The sequence below is a fragment of the Lissotriton helveticus genome, chromosome 4_1 (genome assembly GCF_964261635.1).
Source record: "Lissotriton helveticus chromosome 4_1, aLisHel1.1, whole genome shotgun sequence".
Taxonomy (NCBI): Eukaryota; Metazoa; Chordata; class Amphibia; order Caudata; family Salamandridae; genus Lissotriton; species Lissotriton helveticus.
In genome coordinates, this window is record NC_136063.1 from 2,110,845,816 (window position 1) to 2,110,870,461 (window position 24,646).

A 24,646-nucleotide genomic window follows, 5' to 3' on the forward strand; every position below is an offset into this window, starting at 1 on the left:
GATAAAAGTTCAAGTAGGATTACTGCTACTTCATTTGAGTATACTACAGTAGATCTATTAAGATCCAATGCGGCTAATAATGCAGCTTCAGTTTCATGGCAAGGAGAGAATCTAGTCTGATAGTCTTAGGGTGATATATTTTCTTCAAATCAACAGGGATGTGTGATTAAAAAAACAGATGTTGTTTCGATGAGCATGCCTAAAATAAAGGGCAACAGTCCGATGCTGGTTACAGTTGGAAGAGTTCAGAACAAGACCAGGTGTTTGTAGAATTGGCTTTATGTAACCAATTTTGAGTTGACCTGGAAAGGTTCAGAAAGTGATTTTATGGCAAGCCAATGAGGCTAAAACTACAAATAATTGCTAATACTGGCCACTTACAGCAGCAACAAACAGAATGGTACAATGCAACATTAGGATTAGGGATTTGTGGAGGGAAATAAGGAAACTGGGGGAGTTGTTTGTAGTGTCCAAGACCCACAAAACCCCATTCATGGGGCCACAGGCAGGCAGGGGCTTGAGCCGAATCACTGCAGGTGATGTAATCTGCCATTGGTGTCCAGAAGTCAATCCTACCATTGCTCTGCAAACTGGCCAAGTACAATCTTTTCCACAATTTGCTTGTCCTCCCTACCCTGACAGCAGTCACAGGCTTCTCTAGGAGGTAGGAAGCTAGTGAGGTGGGGGTAGAAAGCAAGATAGCAAACCAGCAAACACAATGGTAATATCCACGCCTAGTGCTCCGCTTTTATGGAAAAAGAACTTTAATTTCACAGCAGAACCAACTACTACAAAATGATCTGGTACATTATGCTGTGCCTCCCTTTTTCTTTATAATATATAATGCATGCTGGTGGTGTTGTCTGTGCAAATTAGCACTGATGACTTTACTATTTTGGAAAGGAAAGAGATTAGGGCCAATGCTATGGCTCGGTGTTCCAGAAAGTTTATGTGCATTTTCTTCTGTCAGTGATTCCACTTTCGACTGGTTGTCAAATCCTGGAAACGAGAGCCCCATCTCTTCAGGGATGTGTCTGTTATTATAAAGTCAGAGATCTGTGTAAGGAATGTTAGCCTCTTAGACAGGTTTACACTCTGTGCCCACCATTCCATGGATTTTTACCATGGTTGGAGAAATCAGAATGTCATCGAAGGACCCTTGTTATGTTATATTATTTAATTTTATAATGTGCACAGATATTCAGGAGTGTCCCGGTGCGGTGCCATACGAGGGGTGGAGAATGATCCTTCGACAAAGATGTATTTTCAAGAGCTTTCTAAAAGCCAGTGGAAGTGGATCCCTGATGTTCAGAAGAGCAAAGGGAAGGGCGTTCCATGCCACGGCCGCTTTCCGGGCGAGAGAGCGGCCACCTAACCTCTGGCATTTAAAGCGGGGAGCCAGTAGTGAGACGAGGAGCGCATTTGTCTCAGAGGGGCATAGAAAGAGAAGCGTTTTTGCAGTTAAGTCAGCCTTTGCCGTAGAGAGCACGATGGGCAATGACCAGCGATATAAACTTAACCCTTGCAGCCATGGGCAGCCAGTGCAATGAGCGCAAGTAGTGGCTCACACTACTTCTGGAGGGCAGGTCACGGAGAAGCCTGGCTCCGCATTCTGGACCACCTGAAGCTTTCAGCAGGTAGCTAGGAATGCCCACATAGAGAGCATTGGCGTAGTCCAGCCGAGATAGAATGAGGGTGCGGATGACTATCTCTTTTGCAGCCCTAGGCAGAAGGGGGAGAAACTTCCTTAGGGTTTTAAGAAGTCTGAAGCAAGTGTCGGCAAGCTTCTTGACCTGAGTGTAGAAGGAAAAGGTTCTCCTCAAACCACTCCCCCAAATTATTAACAGGCTTCCCAATTGAGGTAGGCAGAGGGGATAGGCAGGGACTCTAATGGCCAGAGTGTCCCTAAACTTAGATGGAAGTTTCCCGAAGAGGAGAATCTCGGACTTCTCTTTGTTGCATTTGAGCGGTGCGGAGGCAAGCCATTTAAAAACGGAGGACATACAGTGCTTCGCAGACGGAATCCGTATTTTTATCCCATGTAAAGAGAAGCTGGGTATCATCAGCGTGGTCTATAATCTTCGCCCCCAGTTATTCTGCCAAGTAAACCAATGGTGTAACGTAAACGTTAAAAAGGAGGGGGCTAAGAGGACCACTGGGGGGCCCCTGTGGTCACTGTCTGGTGAGCGGAAGAATCTCTAACCATGGTTTGTCTTACTCCTCTTGTAATGGTTGCATATGATGGTGGCAATGTGGAATTAGTGGGATGCAAAATGATATCATTCCGAGGAATGATTTGTACAGTCTGACTGAAACTGACTTTTCTGCTTAATGTTCGTGCTAGTTGTCGATTCCTGGTCTGTCTTTCTTGCGAGGTGAATGTCTTGTCCTGGTCCTTATCTAGAGCTGCTCCCAAGAAAGTCAAGGTTATTGATGGTGGGAGATAGGATTTCTGCTTGTTGACTGTAAGGCTCAGATCGTGGAGTGTGAGACGGGATGATTTATCTCTTTTTGCTTGACAAGACGTGGCTGCCCTTGTCAACCAGTCGTTGAGGTATGGGAATACCTGCACCCCCTTTTGCCTCAAGTTAGTAGCCACCGGAGCCATGCAATTTGGTAAAGATGCAGGGTGCCGACTTCAGCCCGAAATGGAGAACCTTGAATTGGTAGCGGGTGCAGGCTACCTTGAATTGTAGGATTTTGCAATGCTTTGGGTGAATTGGAACATGGAAATATGCATCCTAGAAGATCTAGTGCGAGCATGTGATTAAAATGATTGAGAAGATTTAGGATATTTTGCAGGGTGACCATGTGACAGGATTGTTTTCTTAAATACTTGTTTAGATTCTGAAGGTCTAAGATGGGGTGCAAGTCGCCTGGCTTTTTCCTTTATCAGAAAGAAACAGGAGTAGAAACAGATTCCCCTCTGGGTCTTCGGGACCTCTTCTATTGACCCTTTTCTTAGCACAGTTAATGCCTCTTGCAGAAGTTGTTTTATATGGGGAGGAGGTGCCCCTTTGGAGGGGCGGGGGTATTTGGTGGTTTTGGGATGAATTCCAATGTGTGCCCATGAGTAATGACATCCAGCCCCCATCCGTCTGTTAGGAGGGACCATTGAGAGAGATAATTCGAGACTTGACCCCCAAGTCGTTATTGCAAATTGTGGGGGATATCCGGCACCATTGAAAGGTCACTGCTTTCTAGCAGTGTTTCCCCCCTTGGGGAGGTGGTTTACGTCAGGGTGCTTACTTGTATGCTGCTGTAGGTGGCTGTCTGTTTTGCTGCTGGTATTATTGAGAGAGATACTGGCTTTGAAAGGGCTGGTACTGTCGTGTGTATGGTTTAAATCCTTCTCTGTAGGAGTATGATTCTCTAACCCTTGCTCCTCGAAAGGGCTGTCTGCTTATTTGTAGTGTTCCCAAGGATTTGGCCTTATCCGTATTTATGGTCTGGAGAGGGTCCTCAACATGCTGGCCGAATAATGCCTCACTATCGTATGGCATATCTAGGACCTTGCTTTATATTTCTGCCCTGAAATATATGTTGCCTTCAGCCATCCCCGTCTCCTGAGGATAGCTGTACAAGCAAGTGGTCTAAATCCAGGTGACTATATCTATTGCACAGTTGATAATTTCTGCAGACGTTCTCAGCTTCCTGCAGAATTTTCCTGGCTTCACTCTTTGCACCATCTGGCAAGCGGTCAATCTATGCAACAATGTCTGACCACATCTGCCTGTTGTAGCATCCTAATATCACTAGAGAGTTTGCTGCTCCGACAGCAGTGGCTACCACGGTAGAGAAATGCTTCCCTATATTAACGAGCCTACGCTCATCTCGAGCTGGTGCTGTTGTAGTAGGGGTGGATGGATTCTTTGAGCGATGCTGGCCCGCTTGCGTTATAACTGAACCCACTTTGGTATGACCAATTAAACATGCCGGTGAATCGTCAGAGGCTTTATACTTTTTATCCAGTCTACGCAGCATTGCCGATACTGAAGCTCGATTCTTCATAGTCTTGATGTCTTCCTACCATATAAAGTCCACGATGGAGATGGCTCTGATTGATTTTTTCATGGGCTCCTTGCAATCGTAGAGGAAGCAATCGGATTGCTTTGTTGTTAGAGAGAGCTGGAATATTTTAGCTGTTCTTTCCAGAAGGTTGTGAAAGCCACCAATGTCGTCCGATGGGGAATCCACTGGTGGCCACATAGACGGGCATAGTGTTCGATCAGATAGTCATCCCATTCATTAGGAATTGAAGCAGGGTCCCCGATTTCACATTCTTCCCGGTCTGCCTCTGTAGAAGGTGCGCCATCCACTGGTGGTTCTGCCAATGTACTAGCCAGAGTGAGTAATGAGGTCACTGGTGCTGCTAATGTAGTTAGTGGACGCGAGACCGGAGTATGTATTTGTGGTTATCGCACTGGTCTTGGTGTTTGAGGTGGAGGAGCAGTTATTTTAGGATCAAGAAACCTCTTACAATAATCCTGGGGATGTGTTGAAGATTAACTAAAGTCAGTGACATTTGTACTGACTCTTTCCGCTGCGCTGGTTGACCATAACCAGAGTACTCATCCTGATATTGCTCAAGCTATTCCCATGGAGCACAATATCGTTCCTAGTCTTCGGCATCCTCTTGACAATTCACATGCAGCTCAGATGGACTATGTGCCACCCCAAGAGGGTCCCCATTCTCCAATTAGTTGTCATCCAGCAGATGTGCAGGTGACAAAGGTTAAATCTAACTTGGTGAAATATGAGCTGGTAATATTGGTTCTGTAGCTGATTCTCCTCTTACAGAAATAATCGAAAATGGCATCACAGGTGTTAATAGTGTTTCGTCAAGATTTTAAAAAGTGTCGTCATCGACTGGGTTCTCATCAGTTTTGTCGTCATCGATGGGATGATAAGCTTCGATGGGGCGGTGGTGTCGTGGTCAACAATATTTCCATTGAGATCTTCTGTGCTATCTTCTTGGTCAAAAGTGCCATTGTCGAGAGAATTCTCGCCGTTATCATTGTCAAGGCTATCGGCGATGGAAAGATGATCATAGGCGATGCAGCTGACATCAAGGTTGATGCTGTGGTAGTGACAGTCAACGGGGAGGTAGTCGATGGTGCCGTCATCGACGAGAACTCAAATTGAGATGTAGTATTCTTTTTCGGTGGTTTAATCGTCAACAGAAGGAATTTGGATGCCTTTTTCAGTTGGGTTTCCTTCAGTGAAGAGGCATTAGGCTCAAATTGAACCTTTTCTGAGGGAAGTTTCTCATTATTGAAGAATGTGCATGTCCCTCTGATCTTTTTGAATGTCCTGTCAACCCATGGTGAATATTCTTCATAGCCTTTTTAGGTGACCCTGGAGACACTTTCATGAGACCTATCCCTCTTTCCAGTCTTTAAGGAATCATCATTGTTCTCCTCAGATAAAGGGTTTTATTTGGATTTTAGTTACTGAAGCCAAATCAGTAATCTTCCCTTTTCGTCCTTTAAAGTTTTTGGAGAAAAAGTGCGACTTGCTGACATAGGAGGTAATAGAGAAATTAATGTGGTCATTAAACGTGCAGGCTTGGACAAAAAAGCAATTTTTAGGAAAGAGACAGATTTGATAAGGTTATTTGGCTGCAAGTCTGGAAGGACTGAGTGCAAGGTGTGGTCAGATGTCAACAGGAGAAAGATGGTCAGAAGAGGAGAGAGATTTAACCCATTAATTATCTGGATAAAGACCACAAATACAAATGAAGGGTCTGGCAGGGACGGCAAAGACATTTTGGAGTAAAGCTCTAGCAATGGGAATAGTGGTTCTTGCAGACCATATCCCGGGATTGAGCATGTGTGTGTTCGACTGGTTTTGCCAGAATTTGGAAGATTGAAGAAATTGGAGGTTACACAAGAACGTGTTTGTAGGCCTTTGGAAGTAATCTCGCCCATTTGAAGTAGATTGGTTTGCCAACAGATGGATGCAGCCAATAAGTCTGGGTTTGATTTTAAGTCGGGACCAAAATATTTCAAAAGCTTGCTACAGTGAAAAAAGAAAAACAAAAGTGCATGCTTTATAAAATGGTACTATGAGAAAATGAGTATAAAGTGTGATGACTGCAATGAAACAACTTCATACGAGTTGGAACGGTGCAAAAAGCCAATAGTATGAGGCTGAAACAACAGATTAAGCAGTCTCCTTGATTTTTTTCCACACTTTGCATGCTACTAAGTTTTCAAATGGCTCACCATCAGCACGAGAAAAACAGTCACACATGCCTTAAATCACCAGTCGGCTGGACTAAGGCAACTAACTGAATGCAGTAACCACCACTGAACTCATGAAAAAGCTCCAGATTATACAAAACTCTGACTTATCTTCAACCGACCCACATCACTCCACACCTGAGGAACCTCCACTGGCTCTCAGTCCAGAAAAGATGGCAATTCAAGATACTGACACATGCCTACAAAGACCCCCACGACCAAGGACCTGCATAGATGAATCACCACATGAACTTTCACCCACCACCCAGAAACCTTTGCTCTGCCTCCCTCGCCCTGTCACTGCGCATCCACCAGAGCCACAGGGGAGGCCATTCCTATTCCCACCTCGCTGCCAAGTGATGGAACGCCCTCCACCTTCGAACACCACCTTTGCTATCTGACTTCAGGAAGAGACTCAAGATCTGGCTGTTCGACTAAGCCCAGCAACCCAGTGCCTGGATACCCTCTCGGGTGATAAGCTGCGCTTTACAACGACTGATTGTTTGATTGAGAGAGTAATACTTCTGAGTGTGGAGCCAAAGCCTATTCCAATTCTAAGTTTACGTACTGGTATCTGCAGGCCATGCAGACAGCTGAGCTGTTCGGTCAGAATTAAAAATAAATGCAGGTGTAGCTGGGTAGCCCCACAATGCTATGAATGATTTCTAACATGCGAGGTAGATTGATTTTCACAGTGTAGGCAGCATCCTGCCATGGATGCCTTAAAAAATTAAGAATTCTCGCCAAATATGCCAGGTCTGGTGACCAGCCAGCACATTCACCTACACTAAAAGCCAGGCTGCACAGAATTGCAATTACCAAACAAACCATTTTACATATGGCTTTCAATTACTTTTTTGCTACCATTTTATCAACATTATCGGTCAGCAGTGAAACCGGCAATAAGCCGGGAGTGGCTCAGGTTTAGTGTGCACACCATAATAAAGTACCGGAAATATTCAAGAGTGCCCTTTCAGAGCAATGCTTGTTAACACATATTTTACAAAATATGTAGTAATGTGTATTATTGTATCAATTTTTCTAAAAACTGTATTAGAGGAGTATACCTTTGAGTCTCATCATACGCTTGCTGAAATTCTGATAAAGTGTTACACCTTACAGATCACAAGCCCTCTGCAATGACTTATCAAAATCGAGATGGATAATCCATTAAGAGTACAGTTGGTGTATACATTATATTCAAGCGACATTTTGAACAATTCCCTTAACACCTAACAATTTAATGCAGCAGCATTGTCTGGAGCGACTAATTGTTCTGCACATATATAAGATTCAGACCGGTTCGGGGTATGTCTGTTTTATTTCAATAATTCCTGCATACACTTGTGGTTGCTATATTCATTTGTCACATAATGAGTGTACTGTTTTAATCGGCACTGGTTTCATACATTTGAAAATATTACTACAGGAAGGATTTTGAAGGCAGTTCAAGTGGCCTGCATCAGGATGGTGCTATGCAGGCTCCCTGCAGACGTGACACAGCAGACCACCTGCATCATTGAGCACAGCTGACCTGAAGGACATTCCAAAAACCAAAGAATATGCAGTTTCAATATTGCAAGGACTTTTACAAAGCAAGTACTCTAGCAGTTTCATAAATTTGGTCTCAATACAGATTACAATAGAAATGTGACTGGTCTATCTTTAGTACCTTGAAATGTTCATGTAAAGAATAAAAAGAAAAAGAGGGAAAGTTGCAAACGTTACCTAAATGATCTAGAGTGCATTAAATTAATTTACAGAAATTATTTTAGCAAAACAAATATCAGATGTTACCTTTTTAAATATTTTGCCATTCGGCTGAATTTCATTTTCTTCGCACAGCAACTCCCTGGTGCCCAGGCAATCCTTTTTTGCATACTTCTCAACAGCGAGGTCGAACAACTTGTCGAGGGTGTCCGCTTCGGGGAAGTCGATGGTGGCCAGGCACTCGAAATGGGACATGGCCCGGTAGGGACTTCCTAGCTGGTCTGAGACTGGTTTTGCTTTGAGGCGTTTGGCCATTTCTATTTTCTTCTTGGCATTGGTGAGAAAATACCAGGGTATAAATGTAATGGCACTGTATACATACATCAACAGGTAAAGTGGAAGCAACACACAGAAATGCAATTCGGTGTTTAGTGTCATGGCGGCAGAGCTTGCGATTTGGAAAAGTGACTGTCTCTGGGTATTCTTTGGTTGTGAAGGCTTTTTTCCACAGTCGAGAAGGCAATAACAGAAGCAGCAGTAGTGCTACAGCCAACAAGAGTAAGCTCGGCTTTCAAGCGCTACAACTAAACATGGAGAGATCTTTGGAAGTGAACAGTATACATCTGTAAGTGAGACCGCATCCAGGCCGGAAGCAAGAAGAGAATAAAGTCAAGACGTTAGTGGCATGGTTAGTACAGTGTAAGCTTTTGGTCTTATTCTGACGTCTACAGGAAGGACTCTGAAATAACTGGACACGAGAGGCGCTCAAGCGCACAGGCCCTTTTGCTCACTTTTTTTCCCTTATAAATATTTACTGCTTTTGTGTACTTCAATATCCATCTACACATCCCACCAGCATCAAAAAGGTCTAGAAAATTCCTCCTTCAGCTTAGTGCAATCAAAATGGCCAACAGCCAAAATGTTAATAGCTTTGCCTTTAAATATTTAGACAAGTGGGAATGGTCGGTGCTTCTACTTTGCCATACTTTTGACCTAAAAATGTTGCTTTCTGGTAGCAGTTATCATTTGGGGACTATAGTGCGAGCAAGACGTTTAGCTCATGAGGCAGGGGTTCGTTCGAGCCTTTGCTACGGCCATCTTTAAAAACACCCCCAGAAACCAGCGACGTATTTTCGTCCTGACATTACCTACACAGATGCATTCCTCTATGCCAGACCCGAGCTCTGCCCAAACGTTTCCTAGCATCTGCTGCGGTGCTAGACATATCAGTGAGGGCGGCATGGGAAGATTATAATCTGCCTTCAAAGCATTTATTAAGAAGATTAACAAAAAAACAAAAATCACTTCCAAGGAGCCTTCCCTCGTCGAGAAGACGACAATGTGCAAAGTTTGCATTCTGAACCAGGATTTGGCCTAAATCGCTGCGAGTGATAGTGAGGTACAAGAAAAAAAACACAAGTTCTCAAACTAAGCACTTTCATTAGTGGTATCTTACATTTGAACGTATGGAGAGTTGCATTAAAAAGAAAGACCAATACACGCTGCTGGTTTTCTTTCTTGGAAAGTGATTTGATGAACAAAAAGTCCGGTTAGACAATTTGCACAGAAACTCGCCAGTGGTTCAGATCTCACCACCGAACAGAGCTACTCTACCTCCATCCACCCAGTGACACCAGTTGCTAAAGGGTAAAAAACTGGTAGTTCTGTTCCACTGTGATGGCTGCCCGATTGCCTCTCGTTTCCATCCAGTTATTTCAGATGGCCTTGTGCCAACGTTAATTTAAAAAATAATAAGAAAAAACACTAAATGGTTAGATTGTAACTAAAAAACTGAAAACAAATGCAGCACAGCAGTGTCTCAACAGCCATAAACATGCAAAGTGACAAACCACAGCACTGAAAGCCACGTCTACACCCCTCTCATTCCGTGTGTTGATAGGCCATCTTCACATCCGCATGCAATGTCAACTGATGAGTTTGTGTTTGAGCAAACCATCTTAGAAGCATTTATGAAGCAGCACAGTTTACATAAACGACATGACAAACTGAAAGCTTGAGGAGCTTAGAGCGATCCATGTCCAATTGCCAGTTTTTTAAAACTGTAATCCTGTCATCAGGGCTAACCCATAACTTAAACCCGCTCTATTAAAGGGCCCCGAGCCCTCACTCACTCACTCCAGTGCCATGCTTCATCATTGGGTATATTTGACTGTGGTGGGCTCCACTCTAGCAGGGAGCTCCTGCTTGGGTGGTGTTCACACAATACCTCGATGTCTTGTCTTTTTATAAAATCGGTTTAGATGGTACTAACCCCTAAGGACAGCTAGCTCAAAGTTTCTCGGGTATGAAAGTATACAAAGAAAGTGCTTTTATAGACACTGGCCATTAGCGAGGTGCAACGGGTCAATTTTCTGCTAGGAGTTACCAGAATGGAGTTTTCTGTTGGCCACGTAAGAAGATCAGTAAATTGACTTTAATACGGAAAATGTAGCTGTCAGGGGTCGTGCTGGTGAAATGTCAAAAATAATAATAACCGGAAGGACAACATCGATAAGATAAAGGTGGGAGAGAAGGCTCACAACCTCGGTATCAGAGAAACGCTGAATTAAAGACATGTCAACTGTGTGACTATAGGGGTGCATGGATGCCAACATGTACTACACTAGGATTACTTGTTTTTTTGTTGTTTTAAAACGGCAGAAGGAAATCTATAGTAATCCATCAGCAAAAAATGTATTCTGTCCACTGTAGTATCACTGAGGTGCATGAGCAAACACCACCATTTTACAAATTCAAACTGCCAAACATACACTAAATGATGAAGTGCAATAATATATTTTCAAATAAATTAAAATATTACATAGATTAATTTCGGCATTGTTTGATATTGGTGTCATGGTAGCTTGGAGAGGTAGATCATTCTCTTTGCGATATGTCCGTCCCGTCCCAACTCACTTGGCCAACAGATTATTTGACGTATTTTAAAATAAAAATCTAACTTTGAATCTTAGACACTAAATGATGGAACAGTCCATGGCCTCCAATGAACTTCAAACAGAAGCATGCTTTGGTGTATGACGCAACGGGGGTGACAGCCAGGCTGTTTTTTTTGCAGGGCTGGCAGGTGAGCAGGCCAGGTACACCCCCGACGAAGGAACAGGCTTCAATGAAATGTCTTGGGTCCAAGGGCCGCTGCTCTCATTCGCTGTGAAAGGGGTTAGTTTTCATTAGCCTTTACTGTGACGGGAATAAGGAGTGGCAGCAAACCAGCAGCATTGACAGCGCTCACTTTCGCAAGCTAGGAGGCGTGCGTTTCCTTCTATGAGCCCTTCAGCCAGACATTGCACGCAGACGACCACTAACATGTATTATGCAATGCTGTCAGGCTGCCACCGCGCACCGGATGCAGGTGTCCGGGTATACGAGGAGTACACACTGTACAGAGCGCCGTTTTTCACGAATACACGAGACTCTGTGCGTTCAATGTGAATCTACCCCCAAGCAAAACCCACTGGCCCAAGAACTGATGCGCGGCCCCCCAGCGATCTATGCAGGATTGTTCGTCAGGAAGGGAGGGCAGGGGGGTATTTACAAGACTAATTTGCTGCAATTACTTTAACATCGCACCAGCTAACCCGGCAAAATAAAACACGTGTTCTTGCGTGGTTACCTTCTGTTTCAATGTTAGACTGAGTGCCTTAATGACTCAACAGGCGCGAGATCAGATCTCGCTCACATCAATAGGTGTAAAGCGAGCAAATGTAGGTGAAACATCGCTCATACAATAATAAAACTCAAGAATGCAAAGTACAGCTTCTGAGGCAATACATACAGGACTTCTGAAGGGAATAATTAATTCTTCGTTTTCTTCACAGGCAACTGTAGCAACTGATCTGCAATAAAAAGAGAAAACATTTCTAAATTGCTATTCTGAAGCACAGAAAAGTAAAAGGAAAATATTTAATTAAAAAAAAAAAAAAAACAGAACTGGATTTTTAGGACCCCAAAAGAGCCATACATTAAACACATATGAATGTGTTATTTCCATCCGTAGATATTGTCTTAACAGTTAAGTTCATGAAATACTCAACAGAATAAAGTGCCCTTGTGGAGAGGAAGCAAGCCTCACATTTCCTGTCTCTTCACAATAACCTGGTACGTTAACACTCCCTCTCTCGACGCGGATTTTAAACCTCAAATGATTCTCGAGAAGATTCTGGTTACTTGCAATAAATGGGGCTAAAGATTTCAATAAGCATTTCACAATCAAACACTATTATTGCACATGCTTCTGAGCAGTTCCGCCCCAGCACTGGATATGGCTTTCACTGAAAACAAGTGGTCTGGACTGCGAGAATCTAAAATGTAGCAGACCTACAAAGGGGAAGAGAAGCCACAGAACTGACAGGCTCTTCTAACACTATTTACACTTGGATGCTAATGACAAGGGTAACTCGTCATGGAGTTCCCATTCATTTCAATGGAATTTACATGGACCTGATGGACATGCCATAGCATCCAAGTGGTTAAGTACTGAGCCCTTAGCATATGCCACATATTCTGGCACGAACGAGCATTGGCAAAGCTCAAAGGTCTCGCCTATGATAGAGTGATTGGCTTTGCCAATGTCTTTCCGCCATGTTGTAGAGCAGGGCAGCTGGTGTGCAGTGTGGCTGAAAGTTAGAAAAAAGCGCAGCCGCATCATAGCACTTTTAATTTCTTACGGCGGGTGGGGGAAAACAAAGACATCAGGAAATTAAAATGAAACTGAGGTATTGCAACAGGTATAAAAAACAGCTAAAACATGCTGGAAAATGTAAACAATATACATTCCAAAGGATAAACAACCCGAATGTAGAATGTGTTGGTGGCAGAACCAGGCCCCTGTACAACAAGACATGGGGGATGCGAGAGGAAGTTCGAAGGCGGCTTAGTGGGGAGAGGGAAAACACAACATGGACAATGCGGGTGGAAGAGGAAAGAAAACACCGACAACAGGGGGTTGAATGGGGTGACCGGGGAGGAGAGAAGTTAAACAGACAAGCAGTAATAACAAGGATGGAAGGGTAAGACATAATACAAAAAATAATCAAGCACCTCAATCACAATGCAAGAAGTGAAAGGACACTACTTAAGATAAAGCAACAAGTACTTGGTCCATGCTTCATACAAAAAAAAAAAAGTGTAGCCAGCACGCACTGGCCTATTAGGAGGTAGCAAATAAGAGTGACAATGAAGCCAACAAATGGTAAGCGACAGGCGGGTTTAAAGCACCTGGCTATACACAACCTCTCTGGCACAAAAAAGCATTCTCCCTTTAAAAATATGCAAATCAATGGGGGAGGGGGTAATCAAACATCCGATTTTCCACCATGATCAATTACATTTTTTAAAGCAGTTACACATTATTTTATTACCAGGATTTAATAAGGAGAAGCGTGTGCCTGTAGTGGCTCATGAGGGCAGCAAAACAGTCATAAAGGCATAAAATGCTGGTAATTAAAAAAACGCACTATTGGATTACACCCCAAACCCTTTACCAACAGTAAATGAAATCAGAACCGTTAATTAACCACAAAAACAAATACGTCTAAACGATTCAGCAATAGATGTTCAAGATTTACCGAAAATAGTATATCCATCCTATGAAGCCGTCAAACCATGACTCATCCAAAAGACTGCAATTACTGTAAAATATTAAATTCCACAATGCTATGCATTTCATGTTTGATGTAATTTTTTTTAATCTTCTGACAAATATAAACGACTTCGTTAGTTACAAATAAGAGCTCGCTTTCCTGAGCCCCCCCTCTCTGGATGTCTTAACCTTACCTGCAGGCATTCATAAAGCATACTTACACCTAAAAATGCCTTGGCCCTAGTAATCGAGGCAAGGAACAGTCACACAATAAGCAAGCTTAAATACTCATAACGAAGAGAATGGCCAGGTTTTTAACATCTTCGTAAATGCCCGTCGGAATACATATAAAGAAAGAGGGAAAGGCAGGGAGGTTCCAATGCTTTGCAGTGGCTATTGAGAAGGTTCTGCCAGCAAGAGCAATTGCAAGAATCAGGGACTGGCAATAATAGAACAGATTCGGATCACAATGCTCGTTTTGGCTCGTAACAAGAGATTACTACATGATGGTCCTACAGTACTATGTACCACACAGAGCCTCGAGGAGGATTCTCTGCTTCACGGTTAAACCTGTGCAGATCTGAGAAGGTGAGAGATGCATGCTTAAACCATCTAAGGACCTAATCATACTAGCTGCTGCATTCTGGGCCAGGTAGGACTCTGATGGACTTTCTAAGCCGATCAAATTAGACAGAATTATAATAGTGCAGTCGGGACACAAAAAAACGTCTAGAAGCTGTACTTTGAGAATAGGAGACAAGACCTTTCTCCCATGAGAATGGGAGAAAGGACGTTTACTCCTCTTTAGAGTAGGCGAGTAGAGAAAGCGCAAGTTAACAATGGAGTTAATTTGGCTCGACAAAATTAATTGAGAGACAAGCTTGACTCAAAAGGTATGCATTTTTTTTTTAAACATTATGTGGGTGGGGGTTTCTCACCTCCAGTTTAGGTGACCAGACAGATTCTTGGTTTGGGAGCAATTGAAATTGGGCTAAGATTTCTGTTTTGTTCTCATTAATTTGGAGTTGCTGCTTCCTCATCCATGACCAGACACCTTGTAAATAGTTAAACTTTCTGCTCTTTGGGTAATCAATTTCGCAGATGACCTGGGTCTTGTTAGCGTAGACGTGTCAGATTAAAACACTGGTTGAGGAAGGCCCAAGAGACCACATATACGGGTCCAGATGCACTCAGAAAGGCCTATTGATTAGGGAGTTCTGAAATCAAGCATGGGGTAGGTCTTTAACTGCAACCTCATACCAGCGTTCTAGTAGCTGCAGACAATTTAATAAGAATAGTGCAGCAATTACATCTTGATCGCCACATTAATGACGTTCATCAAGGGCAGCGGTCACCACCACCACAGTTTGCAACTATACCCATGCTGAAAGCCAGCCATTAGAGGGTGTAAAAGGTTGTGGGAACAATTTAGATAACTGGCAGAACACAATACGTTGCAGGAGCAATGACCATATAATGGTATGCCCAGTTTTGTAAAAAGATATAAGCAAGAAGTATTTTCGCAAAGCCAATTGGCTTAGATTTACTGAGACAATGGAGGCAAACAGGATGCGCAAAATTGATAGTTCCAAGCTATGAGAAATTAAAGCTAGACCTTTTGGCTCTCCAAATGTTTGGTAGTAATGCTAATGGCAGTGCTGCTGGAGTTTCAGTATAGGTAGTGGTGGTCTAAGTGGGAGTGTTGGTTGGAGTGGTGCTGGAGATGGTGGCTGTGGTGTTCTTGTAGGAAGTATGGATATTGGTATTTTTAGTATTGTTGTGGTATTGCTGGTAGTACTTGTGATGGGGAGATCTATGACGGTACTGCAAAAGCTGGCTTTGGGGATGGTGGTACTGTGCAAACTGTTGGTAATATTGGTGGTGGTTTGTTTGGGTTGTGTAGTATAGATGGAAGTAGATTTGTAGTGGTACTACTGGTCACGTTGACAGTATTGGTATTATTATGGTTATACTGGCGATGTTTACATGTTGATGTTGGTGGTAGTACTAGTAATGGTGACGGTACGAGTGGTATTGATGGTGGTTTGCTACATGGCCTGAGAGCAAGATGGCATTTTGCTGTGGTAAACAAAAAGCAGTTCTGAAGCAATATTCAGGTCAGGCTAACGTTAGGCTCTGACTCAAGTCATAACAAAATCATTAATGAGAAAAAAACAATGAAAAAAGCTTGCTTTCTATATACAGTGAATTGAATGGGACAAAAACGGAGATGGTTGAGAGTACTTTTTAGATGTAAAATAGTCCCTTAGATCCTCACACAAATGTAGACTGCGGAATGATGCTATAAACCGCATATGCCATGATGGTGAGAGAAACCCTCCTCTGGATGTGATGTGGCTGAGATGGAATTGAAAATATCTCCAGCCAGTAGCTAAAATAGTCCGATTCAAATAGGCAAATGGCAATGCGGGGCAGGGAGGGGTGTTGCCCTGTTCCAATGTTCACTCTATTTATGCTGCAAGCATTCGTTCTTTCAGGCAACTGTGCAGTCAGCTTAGACGCAAAAATCTAATACCATACATTAGCAATCATTAATTACATCCTTGCATGAACATTAGGAGCATTAATGAGCGAGATAAAAAAATCCTTTTAAGCAAACCACAATGTAGTTCCTCTAGGCTATCTATCCTCTAACTGGGCAGAAGGATGGTCATAGGAAACAGCCTCATTAGGCCCTTTCCATGCTAGGTCACCTCATGTTTGTGATCGTCCGACTGAAGAAAAGACCTGGATTCGGACTCCAGATCTTGCACAACCAGAAGGCCACAAGTCAACACATGCCCATATCAACTCGCTGTATCAAATCACTACCCGTCTAGATGCAGAGATGTGACATGGCCTCTCTTCGGGCACTCCCATGAATCTAACTGGGTGTGTCGTTGCTCTTGATTGCAGCCAGTTTGCCCCCAGGCAAACCCCAGTTTAACCTGGCCCAGCACTTAATAAACCTTCTTTCACCTGTATTGACATATCTAGTTTTCTTGCATGTTGTTCTTAGGTCAGCATAGGGCACCCGTGGTGGTGCATGCGCACACCACCACGAGGCTAGGACAGAAGTATCCAGTTCAGTCTGCATCATGACCATGAGCTAAAGGAGGCGACAGTTTTAAGGTCAATCCTTCGAAAATATTTTTGTACTGCGCAAAACAGATGTCAAGTGACAGGCATCAAGTCTCAAGGGTGTTTTCAAGGTAAACGAAACCGAGAGCATAAATAAAAGGTTACTTTAAAAAAGCATAAGGGGCAAGGATATTTAGTTCCAGAAATACACCATTAGCCAAATCTAAAGTTTTTTACATTTTTTATGAGGAACATTAACCGCATCAATTGTAGAATCGAATATATTGCAGTGACAAAATGATAAAATAGGTCTGCTACTTCCTACCATGTGCATAGCCGAGGTTACTTAAATGATTCTGCTTATTCTGACTTGCTACTTACGAAGAAATGAAGACCACAGAAATGTAATGTAATGTAAATGTAAATTGATACTTGTATAGCGCACTACTCACCCGCAAGGGTCTCAAGGCGCTTGTACGAATACCGCTGTGGAACCCATCCTGGCTTTCCCTGTGAGGTGTCCACTCCTGGGCACCCCCAAGGTGGAGGCCAGGCATCCTTAGCGTTGTGGGGGCCGTTGTGGAGATTAAGCAAGCTATTGCCCAGAGTTGCAGAGTGGGACTCCATGATTGGAATAGGCACCGAGGCGAGAATTATCAGGTCCGTGGAATTTTGAGCTCAAGACCCGCCGAGGCGGGGAATTTAGACCTCTGCATCAGGGTCTGCCACTCTAACCATTGAGCCACACTTCTCTACAATAAATGAGCAGAAAAGGCCTGGCTTACCTACAATATAGAAGAAATAAAAATACAGTAGGCTCGAGTCAAACAAAAGTCGAATCTATATTTGTACACGTCCTTCTATGGTGATGGTAGAGACAGAGACAGTAGGGAAATCTTACAAAGATGCCACGCTTTTGTAACGGACTGGCCCCTTTCCGACAGTAGACTACCATGGACCAAAAAAAACACACAGAAGGTTACTGCGGGGAGGACCAGGATGGTGAAGTTTGCCACTTTTGGTGGATGAGGATTTTCAGTCAAAATGTAGCTGGGGGCATTCCAAACAGGATAGACTAGACAAGATGTGTTTTTTTGCGACAGGTACTAACAAACCTTACCGGCAGCATGACTTTCCAAGCCTACCAATGTGACTTTTGTGCACAGGCAATTCCCCACTACGTAATTGTAAGCACATTAAATTCATTGGGAAATGTTCGCCACCTTGCTCTTTTTTTTTTCCTTAAGAGGAGCTCCCTTCTTCTACACCCCCACTAAGTTTGTGGGTGTTCCATTCCCATTCGTAAAGGAAATTCCTCTGCTCCTTGTCTGGTGTAATCTCCAACCATTTCCAGGGTCGGAAAGGTTGAAGAGTAGTTTGGTAATGCTCATAAAATGACATCTGTGGGCGTTCATGAACTTCCAAAGTAAACCATGACTTGATTGTGCCTCTGCCCATCTTTTGCTTGCAATTTGCTCCCGCACAATATTACACTAAAATTGGGTAATTATTTGTTGGAGTAGAAAGGCTGCAAAGTCTTCTTTTGTGAATGTCTTGCAAGGGTAAATCCAGTCATTTTGGACTATAAATGCTCTTTTATGACCCAAAACGGCTTTGTGATTCCGGCCGAGAGATAGAGACAGACCGATACTAATGCCGATTTTCTGAAACTATAGTCAATCAGAAGGGGGCAAGGGCGGAGCTTCCTTTCATCTTAGGCTGACCCTCCAATAGAACAAATGCAGCCCCAAAAAGACAATGTAAAAGCCTACTCTTGAGGCAAAAAGTAAGTTCACCATCTGGTGCATCATACAGAAGGCGATTTGGCAGAAGGACCCAAGTTATATGCTGAGGATGGCCAGGCACATGTTAAGGAATCTTTCATGGCAGCACAACCACCATCGGACAAGAAAAAAGACAAAAGACAAAAATCTAACACACTAAAAAGCCCCTCCTAATACATCACATTTATTTATACAGACCAAGTCTGAAAGAAACCTAAGCCAACAAAGACATTAAGCTCTCCACAACCTAATGCAGAAGAAAAACAACTCCCTGCAGCGGGTACTGAATTATGGAGCAAACCTTCTCCCTCGGACACTCAGACTCTAAAGACTTACAAAAGGTACTCTGAAAAAGCTTCTGACTAAGTGACCCTCTGCTGAACCCCAAAGTACTCCTAAAAAGTGTCTTTAGTGCCCCCTCTTGCATATTGTCTCACCCTGCAGTAGCCCTGTCTCCTTACGTCCCTTTCCTCGTTTCCTCCTCCTTTGTGCCTAACAACTAAGGACCAGATATACAAACATTAGGAATACTGATTTAATAATTGGGATTCTCTCCAAATCGAAATTAGGAAATCAGTAATCCTAATGTTTGAAACTCAGAGTTTCATTTAGGGATTCTTGCGGAGCTACCTCATAAATATTAATGTGGTAGGTCGCATTTTGCAACCCATTAGGAATAACAGCCATCAAAGTGTTGGTGGTCTGCTAAGGTAAGCAGACTACCATGCCCGTCATTGCTTTTTACATACATATATATATATATATATATATATATACATATATATATATATATATATATATATATATATATATATTTTTTTTTTTTTTTTAGGTCTCGCCTCTCAATGCTTATTGAGCAGAGCGAGACTATAGGGGCTTAAATAAGCTTTACCTAGGCTGGCGATTGACTGGCGATTTGATGCTGTGCCCGTGCGCTTTTAGGTCAATGCGCAAGCGCATCATCATCAAATGGCCAGTCAATCACCAGCAGCACTCCTCCCACACCTTTGAAGTGAAGCTTAGCTTCACTTCAAAGGCCCCTGCTGCTTCACACCCTCATCGCCGCTCTCCCCGCTCCGCCCCTCCCCTGCCCGCTGTGTCGCATTTCTCCTCCCCCCTCCCCTTCTCTGCCTTCCCTCCGTCTTGTTTGTTTTTACCCGCTCCGCCCCCTCCCCGCCGTGTCGCATTTCTCCTCCCCGTCCCCTTCTCTGCCTTCCCTCCGTCTTGTTTTTTAAACGCAGCGCTTACAAACAGACAGCATACACAAAAGCTTTCTCAAAATACAGCATGAGAGAATTCTTCACACACACAGACACACACCCACACAGACACACACATGCACTTGCAAACAGACTCACATGCATGCACTCACATACACTCACACTCACATGAATACTCCCACTCAGACACACACGCACACAACTAGCGGCATCCAAGGAGTGTTATGTTTTCCCATCACAAGGAAAGCATGTGCAGCACATTTTCTGCCACATACGAGAAATATCACAAACTCTTGCGTAGGATGTATTTTTATGTAATTTTGTATGCTAAAGTACTCAGAGAATAGAAGAGTAATTAAATACTTAGTTCCCCTAGAGCTTTGACAAGGACATTCTCTGCCTTTTCCAGGAGCAGTTAAATGTATTTCTTCTTTGCCGCTATGCAACCACACAAATGGCCAAATAGCTGATGCCGATTCACAATTAATTTGAAAAAAAAACGTATCCGTAAGTCAGGAGAAAGGCAGGAAAGGCTACAAAAAGAAGGTAGCAAGCCTCACCTGGCAGCAGTGTATTAAGGGGAGCTATTTTTGGTTCATTATAATGAGCGATCACGCACTAGTGGCCCGTGACCAGTTCTTTGCCTGGATAACCTTGATCCAGCTTTTGCCCATGACCAAGATTATGATGCATCAACCGTCTTGTTATTTTGCCACTAACTTTACCAAGAAGTGGGCTACACTATGGTAACATCACTCTGTGCTTTATGTTATCTTAGATGTCAGAGAAACGACAGCCTTCCCCCTTTTAAACCAGCTGGCTTCATTGCCAAGCTTGTTTCCTTAGTATTGTGACAGCGGAGGTTCCTAAGTATTGAGGACTCCCCAAGGCTTTATGCAGCTCGGTTTCATGTAAGATGAGCGAGTGAGTGAATACTCCCACTCAGACACACACGCACACACGCACACAACTAGCGGCAGGCTGAAACACAAAGTAAATAAAAAACAACATGTAATCTTTGACAGGGATTACACTGCCACTGACAAAGGTAAACAAAAGTTAGCTCAGGATCTGCAACACTGCATGTTGTTCTCTTCGCTCAAATTGGACTTGCAACTGTGGGGAGGGGGCGGTGTATTCGCCAGAGCACTTCCACCTCATAATCTGGAAGCATAAATCACCCTGCCCTCCCTCTCCCCATTGTTCGGCTCCCATTTCCTGTAAAGTTCAATTCACAGTTTCTGTATTTTGTGGTCGCCTTTACATAGTGCATTACACAGTGAGTTACAGCCCTCAGTTCACGACAGGCAACACTGTTTCAAGCTGTTTTCAAGCTTTATTACAAATCACAAAAAAGATGTTAATATTTCACTTCTGTTCTTTGGATTTTCGTCACAATAAAAAACACTGAATATAATCTTCACAAAAGTTATTTACAAAAGTTTAAGCTATTGCCATTACAAATTAAATAAATTATTTAACAATTAATTTAACAAAAAAAATAAAAGCCATTGTTATTTGTAATATTAATACATCTAAGTCACGTAAATACAAAACATGTTGCATTACAAATGCTATAGGTGTCACATTTGCGAAAGTTGTAACTATTGGCATTGTAAATGACAGAGCTATTAATTTAGCTATTTTAACAAACACATAAATAAAAAAAAAAGTAATTTATAAGAATAGCTCAAACTTTCCTAATGCGAGACCTATTGCATTTCCAATGCTTGTTTTAATGAAGTCAGTTTATCCAAAAAGAAAAATGGGTTGCGTTTAAAAAGAAACAAAAATGAAGCCTTGAAGTTTAATTTTTTAAGACTGGGCAGTGGTCCGTGGATCCATGGCCTGCTCTTAAAAAATAATATTTACATTCCCAAAGGGGAAAGGGTCACTTGAGGACTCTTTTCTCTTCAAATGGGTTACCACCAGTTTTAAACTGGTGGTAAAGTATTACTGTTTTGCAACCAACATTCGTCACAAAACCGTAATACATACCATACTGATACGGTATTTGGAAGGGACGCTCTTTACAAAAATCCACAAGTTACCAAATTTTACTTTAGAAAAAGTATTTTCTGGTCACACAGCCTGATTTGCGACCGGAAAATGCTTTGCACACCTGGCCCAACGCTGCTTTCTGGTAGATGTTGCTTATAATAAATACGAATAAAACACAGGGCATAATATTAAAGGCACAGGGTGCCAGATTTCCGAAATTCACTACCTAGAAATGGCAGCACTCCTAATTACCTATTTTTAAAGCCAGCTCTGAACATCACACTTTTCAAACAAGCACATAATTGACCAATGAGACAGTATATACATTGAGCTGGACTGCACCAATCAGCAGCCCACAAGATGCTTTATTCTGCAGCAAACACAATTCAACTAACCCAACTTCAACTAACTGCACATGATACTGTATAGGCCATGCCTATCAGCTTATTCAATAAAGCACCATGAAACGGTAGTGAGGTGGTATATGGCATTATACAATATATCCAACCGTTTAGTATACATACATGTTATTTAATTACAGAAAACGTTTACCTTACAGTCGCAACACACAAAACCTGATTTATGGATTTTCAGGACAACAATTCCATTGAGCAATGCAAACAGATTTTCCCCACACAGTGTAAAGGTTAGCGTAGGAACAGATACTCCCATAAGAGTTAGAATTTTGTTGGTATTCCCAAATATTTACAAGGCAATTCCCACCCTGAAAGCCAATTACTCCAACAAAAGGTAGGGCAAAGTGTGCTTTTAGGGAGGGAAAGAGGGACAACACCTTTGCATGTAGGTTTATTGGAAGTGGTATTTACAACTGTGAAAAGATTCATGTGTGGATGTAAATAAAGGATATATTAAGTCCAGCAGCCATCCCACAGGTTTAAGTCACAGAACACAAGAGTATGTACTGATGACTATGAAGTGTTCAGATTTCAGTGCACGGTTCTAGCCATCTGTGAATGCCTAAAGTCAATAAAAAGTGTGACTATGTAAATTGTAAGAAACTCTACAGAGCCCATTTTTGACTTTTCAGGTCTGATGTTAACCCACACCTTTTGATTGTATTAAACTCCTATGTATAGTATACTTACTTATAGGAACTTTCACCTAGCCTTTTTCATCCTTGGTCAGTTCAGCCATTCTCATTTTTATACTACCCCCCCTAACGTACAGAATAGGGCAATGTGTCAGTTCACTTCAGCCATTGTTAAACTGGGGGATACTCAAAGTATGGCACAGGGGCTGCCTCCGGCCAAGGCCGAACTGGGCATCGGGCATTTCCCCAGGAGCCTGGAGGGGTGGTGGGCAGGTTTTATAGCCTTGCAACAGTTTTAAAAGCACTGCAGAGTTCCTTGTATATTCAACAGTTTTCAGGCAACAATAAAAGTGGCAAGATAAATCTGGTGATTAATTTACCTACTGGAGAGAGATCCGAGTTTTGTCTAGTGGCAGTTTTGACTCATTTAAGGTAGCACAGAAGGTTAATTTGCCTGCTGCAAAGAGTGCATACTATGCAGATCACAGAATAGTATTTTATGTGCATGGCTATGTGGGTTACTGCTTCTGTCACAGAAATCCTTTGTTACTGCGCATTTCATAATTTGCAATAAAAATTCTGATTAGTAAAGTCAACCCTAATCACTGTCTTATGTTTGAATGCTTCCCCAGACCAAGCAATCTTAAAAAATTCCTACCAGTATGGATGACATGTAAATCCTACACCTTGCAGTCCCCTTTGTCTTATGTAACATTTTCTAAACCCCGATTTGCACACATCTGATTTATTGTGTGTGAGATATAAAATGCTCCGACACCCTACACTGGTATGAGAGGCGCTAGAAAATAAATTAAATACATGTTAGATTAGGACTATTGAGAGACGAAGGGCACGGCTGGAGGATGATAGTGTGGGATTAATTGAAGAGCCCCAATGAAGATTGGCGTATCCTGGTGCACTGGAAGGTCATCATTTACTATGCTTTAAAAGTAATACATTAGAATTTATAATTAACAGTGTGTTGTATAATGCACCATTTTTGCACAAACTGACTTGGTGGAGAATCCCATCCTCCCCCGCCCCCTTGTAGTGGTCAGACTTGCTCGCTGCACCCACTATGCACCGTATTGGGGCTGGCTTGACCAAATTTCCCAGGTCGGTTTGATAAAATTTGCCAGGTCTGGATTAGGCTCCGAACCCAGCCCTGCTTCCGCTCTCCTAACATTTACATGTTGTCCCCTGGTGAACAGCAGCACTGCATTGCTTTTCGCTTGACAGAGTACTTACATTCATAAACAAACATGTTAAACGGGCAAGCCTTTACTTACACTTAACTAAAGGTAAAGGAAAAGAAGCACCGCATTCATTTTTAAAGATACGGTGTAACAAACTTGGACAAACATGATGAACTCTTTCAAATTAAAAAAGTGAATTTCATTAACATGCTGACACGTTTCACCTTAGCACATGGATTAATTAGATCACTGGATTTAGAGGCATTTATTAGAAGTGATTGTTTTCAAAATGAACTTATAAACATTCATGCCTTTCCCTGCCATGCCAGCAATGCCATTAGTGAGCCAAAAGGGATGACATTTGCCATGTGCACCCTCAGGGGGACCCAGGTTGTGGATACAATTGGAACACCATTATACTGCACTAGATCAAACACAACTGGTTTCGTACAGTGCCTATTTGGAACTCATGTATGTCAATGTGTTCTCATATGCAATAATTAAGAATAAGGAGGCAAAGTGAAATAAAACAATTTCCCAGGATCCCAGAATTTGGTCAGGTGAGGAAGCCAGGATTGATCCCCGGTTATCTGGTTTTCACACTGTGCAATTCAGGCACTAGATGGGTCTCTCTCTTCGACTCTCATATTTCACATCAAGTTCGTGCTTGGTCTTCAATTCTTGGCACAGCAGGTTAGACTGTGGATGGTGATATAAGAAACATGAAAGCTCAGTCTGTTCTATGCTCGAGGATCCAAG

The 24,646-nt window shown here is 42.6% G+C and overlaps 1 protein-coding gene across 6 annotated transcripts in view; it reads right to left on the minus strand.

Annotated features, from left to right (window-relative positions):
* ACSL4 (acyl-CoA synthetase long chain family member 4) overlaps nucleotides 1-24,646 on the minus strand; it is a 234,148-nt gene that overhangs the window by 120,578 nt on the left and 88,924 nt on the right. For 2 of the 6 annotated variants that reach the window (XM_078688793.1, XM_078688794.1), the window contains exons 2-3: nucleotides 11,749-11,809; nucleotides 8,043-8,279 (exon numbers count right to left, since the gene is read on the minus strand). In XM_078688793.1, the coding sequence (XP_078544919.1) occupies nucleotides 8,043-8,270 (228 nt within the window). In that variant the 5' untranslated portion in view covers nucleotides 8,271-8,279; nucleotides 11,749-11,809. Of the gene's footprint in view, nucleotides 1-8,042; nucleotides 8,579-11,748; nucleotides 11,810-24,646 lie in introns of all 6 variants that reach the window. The other 4 variants (XM_078688795.1, XM_078688796.1, XM_078688792.1 and 1 more) reach the window with 2 other exon arrangements.